The 4,578-nt window shown below is 54.6% G+C and overlaps 1 protein-coding gene across 3 annotated transcripts in view; it reads right to left on the bottom strand.

Annotated features, from left to right (window-relative positions):
- Positions 1–6: 6 nt before the first annotated feature.
- The window catches only part of LOC113213192 (uncharacterized), a 12,302-nt gene continuing 7,730 nt past the window's right edge, over positions 7–4,578 (bottom strand). Inside the window, exons 1-4 of one of the 3 annotated variants that reach the window (XM_052269616.1) lie at positions 3,692–4,572; positions 3,488–3,609; positions 2,260–3,373; positions 7–2,142 (exon numbers count right to left, since the gene is read on the bottom strand). In XM_052269616.1, the coding sequence (XP_052125576.1) occupies positions 719–1,477 (759 nt within the window). In that variant the 5' untranslated portion in view covers positions 1,478–2,142; positions 2,260–3,373; positions 3,488–3,609; positions 3,692–4,572 and the 3' untranslated portion in view covers positions 7–718. Of the gene's footprint in view, positions 3,374–3,487; positions 3,610–3,691; positions 4,573–4,578 lie in introns of those variants that run through there. The other 2 variants (XM_052269617.1, XM_052269622.1) reach the window with 2 other exon arrangements.

Raw genomic sequence — 4,578 nt, 5'->3', positions numbered from 1 at the left:
GTTGCTGTTGGGGTTGGGGTTGTTGTTGGGATTGGGGTTGGGGTAGGGCTAGGGCTAGGGCTAGGGGGGCTCGGGCTGGGGCTCGGGATTCGAGTCGAACGATCGTCGATTATTGTGGTGTTTCGCCCTGAAACAGAATCGAATGTGTCAACGTTGGAAACACATAGATTTCGGCAACTACCTTGATGATGAATCGCGTACGTTATTAATTGGGAATCATTTCAGCGAAAACAGAGAACCCTTACAGACACACAGTGGATAATTTCTAGACCGGCAATGACAAGATGTTAGAAGCGTTCAGATAACCTTGTCAGTCATGTGGCAAATGTACCGAATGACTCGTTTTTCGGCAGCTCCCGCGTCCAATCACGCCTGCCCGTTCCGCCGAACTGAGTTGCCAGCTCCACTTATTCGCTGCACCGGAAACTCTCTTCAGCAAGAGCCGAACTATTATAAAAATAAAATACTGGGGTTTTACAACTCCTGGAATGTTTAGGTTTTAAACTGACAGAGTTTGTAATATTTTCTTGGCGCGCAGACGTCAAATTCACAGTACTACAGCCTACCTGCTTTCTTTTCTTCCATATTTCAGCCCCAGGATAACTCACGACTCACGACACGAATACAAAACACAGACGTTGTCTCATTTTTGTTTCCACATTTCAAAACTAGAGTGTTGATTTTTCACAGTTCATACTTGCCTTCATCGCGGCTGCTGTCAGGCGTGTGTGAGACGAACCCGATGAGGATGCACAGGACGACCGCGACGAGCAGAGTCACACAACCGATCGCCGCAATTATCCTTGAGCGAGGTGCGCCCGAACATAACTCGACTGCAAAGACCACAAGACACGGGGGCCAAAGGAATAGACACGTCGTTTTCATGACAATTATTTGGGTTGGACGGTTTTTTCTTTTCCTTCCGCATACTTTTCACAGACAATCTCCCAGGCGTCTTTGATGCGCCGGCCGTGTCCCCGGCGGTGCCGTCTGGCTGCTCGTCGTCGGGGAGGTGCAAGTCCTGGACGCCTGCCGGCGGCACGCCGGGGACGTGCAGGTCGTCGCCGGGCGCCGGCTGCAGGGCGGCGAGGTGCAGGTCCTGGACGACGGGCGGCAGCACGATGGCGGGGAGGTGTCGGTCGTGGTCGGCGGTCGCCAGGGCGGCGTGTCTGCCGTTCGGGTACGCCACCGTGACGTGGCTGCCAGGGGCCATGTGGATGTGCGTAGTGCCGATGTACACCTCCGAGGAGTTCTCCACCGCGATGTCCCCGAACGACATGGGCGTCGTCGCCAGGGCCTGGATGGGCCCGGCCTCGGACACCTCGCCGCCGCTGTCTGCGCTGCTGCTGCTCCAGGTGTCGTCGCTGTCCGCGGCCCCATCGCAGCGCTCGACGAGGCCGTCGCCGAGCAGCTGTCCGCGGAGGGCGAGGCTGCCGCCCGGCTCCGGTCGGAGCGGTGCGGACGGCGGGGGCAGCATGGCCACATTTTACGCAAGATTGTCCGTGGACTACACGCCTCAGGCCCCTCGGCTTGAAGTGGTCATGGGCTGCGACCGAACTGGACGGCGATCCAGGTGGTCCAGGTTTACACGAACAGCAGCGACAACTAGGGTAACTCGACCCTTTCGATTCATTAGAATCATTTCCGTGATAACAAAGAACCCGCACCGCCAGAGGATAATGTCTATACTGGCGTCGACAGGAAACGTTCGCAGTCCATCAGCCAATGGAGTTTCCAAACTGAAATTGTTTCCACGAATGTTCGATTTTTGGGAGCTTTCACGTAGAAAGATCAATGCGAGAGGGCAATAACTCTGGGAATCATGGTGTACACACCGGCCCGGGAATCACCGGGAATTCGCCGAACATTAACATTAAAATTATAATATTAACATCAACATTAAAATGCGAGTGCGCCATACAAAACGTTGACAAAATTGTTTCAAAATTTCAGAAGTAGAGAGTTTGTTTGATAATTAACCGTTGATTTTTCACAGTCCACACTACTTGCCTTCATCGCTGCTGCTTTCAGGCGTGTGTGTGACGGACCCGATGACGATGCTCAAGACGACCGCGACGAGCCGAATCACACAACCGATCGCGGCAATCATTGCCGTTCGCGGTGCACCTGAACATAACTCGACTGCGAGACCAAAAAAAAAAAAAAAAAAAAAAAAAAAAAAAGAAAACATAGACCAGAGAAATAAATACGGCGCGTTTCATGCCGCTTGGGTAAATCGGTTTTCTTTTTCATCCGCACTTTTTACAAACAGCCCAGTGTGCGTCTTTGAGACGGCGGTTGTGTCCCCCATGCGGTGTAGCTGCTTGTCGGGGAGGTGCAGGTCCGGGACGACGGCGACGGCCGTCGAGCTGCCGTCCGCGTACGGCTCCGGTCAGAGCGGTGGGGGCGGCACGGCCAGCACGGCCGCATTTTACGCGCTTGTCCGTAAAGTGCGCACCTCAGGCAGCTCGGCCTGGTGTTGTCACGGGACAGGTATACAGATGAACAACGGCGACGACCGTCTCGTCGGGGAGGGATGAGGAAATTCGTAAAAGGGACGCGCGCGGCGCACTGGCACCACGTCCACAACAACCACCCTCTCTGGGCGCAGCTCAACACGGAACTAGCCAACGACACACGGGCTGCAGGATCCGAGCATCTGTCGGCTGCGCCCAGCGACACTCGACGCCGATAACGAAGCGACATGGTGACGGCGCCTGCGACCCGCCGGGTAGGCCAGCCCGCCTGGCAGCCGTGCGCGGACGGCGGCCCGCCCCGCGCGCCCGAGTCGGCCGGGGGACTTGCTCTCTTACCGTCGCGTCAGCTCCTCGGCGAACGTTCATCGTGCGGGGCAACTACTTTCGAACAGCAGCGGTTTATTTTCCTAGACTCGAGATTCGGAGCAGCAGGAAAAAGACAAGGCCTGGGGAGTTTTCCCCAGGCGTTTTGGTGCTACCAACCTTCGCTCTCAACATCCGCTGCCGTTAGGAAGCAGTGCACTTTGAAAAGTAAGTAAATACGTGTCATGTGAAAACTTCTATTACTCTATCTGAATGGGTTTTAAAAATATTTTTCATATCACTGTAATTTTTGCTCAATCTTACCGATATTTTATATAAAACCAGTAACCAGTAGGTTAAAGAAGTTTGTCAAAAAAGGTAACCAAGGTTTTGTCAATTTCGGTGAATGATATGAACTGTGGTGACGGAAAGGCCTTGACATTTCAATTGTCCCATGTCGAAAAGTCTTTACATTGAACTCGTTCGGCAAGAACAGTCAATGCGCGTGAGCCCAGGACACGTGTGGACATTCGGGTAATCTTGGGTCCTTCTCACTTGTCGCCGCACACTGAGAAGATATATCCACGGCAATCCTGCGCGGTGGGAGAAACATGAGATGAGTCAGTATGGGAGAGAAATGCTTTAATATTTCCTCGGCTTCTTTATACCTACCGACAAGGGGGAAGTGGCCATGATCTCGCACTTACCGAGTTGTTTACAATGTCGAACAAGGCTTCATAGTCTCTATCTGTTTAGGAGGAGGTTTGGTAGGGCAGGATCCATAAAATGACTCCAACTATCCCGGTCGCGACCAGCGCTCCCCCTAATTCTGTAACAAAGTAAAGGGGTCCCAAACGCTGCATCTCATTTCTATACATGACTACGCAGGCAGCTGTTTCAATAACACATACTTTTACAAAGGAAAAACCCGAAGTGCAACTTCCAGTACGCTTCCCTCCACGTCAACGCTCTCCACATAGCCCTCGCTACCAGGCCGCCCTCGTGCTGGTACTGGTGCTGGACGGTGGCCTGAGGCACGGCGGGAGGTTGCTGGCCCTGGACAACGATTCCCTCGAGCTCGACGGGAGGGCACTGGTCCTGGGCGGTGGTCTCCTGGAGCGCGGCGGTGGGTGGGCGCAGGTCCTGGACGGTGGCGGGCAGGGGCGGGTTCGCGATGACGCCGTCCTGGCCCGCGGCGGCGGGTGGTTGCCGGCCCTGCCTGCCCGTCGCCGTCAGTGCTGGAGGATTGCTGGCAGTCAAGGCCAGGGTGACCTGGCTGCCGGGGGCCGCGTGGACGTGGGTGTGCGTGCCGCCGATGTGCACGTCCGAGGAGCCCTCCACCGCGACGCCCCGCAGCGCCCCCGCCGTCGTCGCGACGACCGCGTCGTCGTCGAGGTCCGACGCCACGCTGCCGGCGCTGGTGCTCCAGGTGTCGGCACTGTCATTGTCTTCATCGCGACGGTCAGGGAGACCTCCGTGAGCGCAGGCACCGCCGTCCGCGGGCACGACGGCGAGGTGCTCGCTCCGCGCGGTGTCGGAGGACGACGGTGTCTTGGGCGGTCTCGACGGCGGCATTGTAGAAGACGCCTAGGATGTGACGAACACCCCACACTGTAAAAAAAATCCATCTTAATTTTAATAACACATGTTTTGAAGCAGTTTACAAAACAAATTTACTCTTAAATTTAAGAACAACAAGTTTCTTAAAATTCAAAACATGTTTTGAAAATTAAGAACGTGTTATGAAACGCCAAAAATGCTTTTCTTTTCCAACCTTACGCAAATCTGGAAAATATTT

The sequence above is a fragment of the Frankliniella occidentalis genome, unplaced genomic scaffold, assembly GCF_000697945.3.
Source record: "Frankliniella occidentalis isolate FOCC.00 unplaced genomic scaffold, Focc_3.1 Scaffold5, whole genome shotgun sequence".
Taxonomy (NCBI): Eukaryota; Metazoa; Arthropoda; class Insecta; order Thysanoptera; family Thripidae; genus Frankliniella; species Frankliniella occidentalis.
The sequence above is the reverse complement of the archived record's forward strand: the minus strand, read 5'-3'. Positions and strand labels throughout refer to the sequence as shown.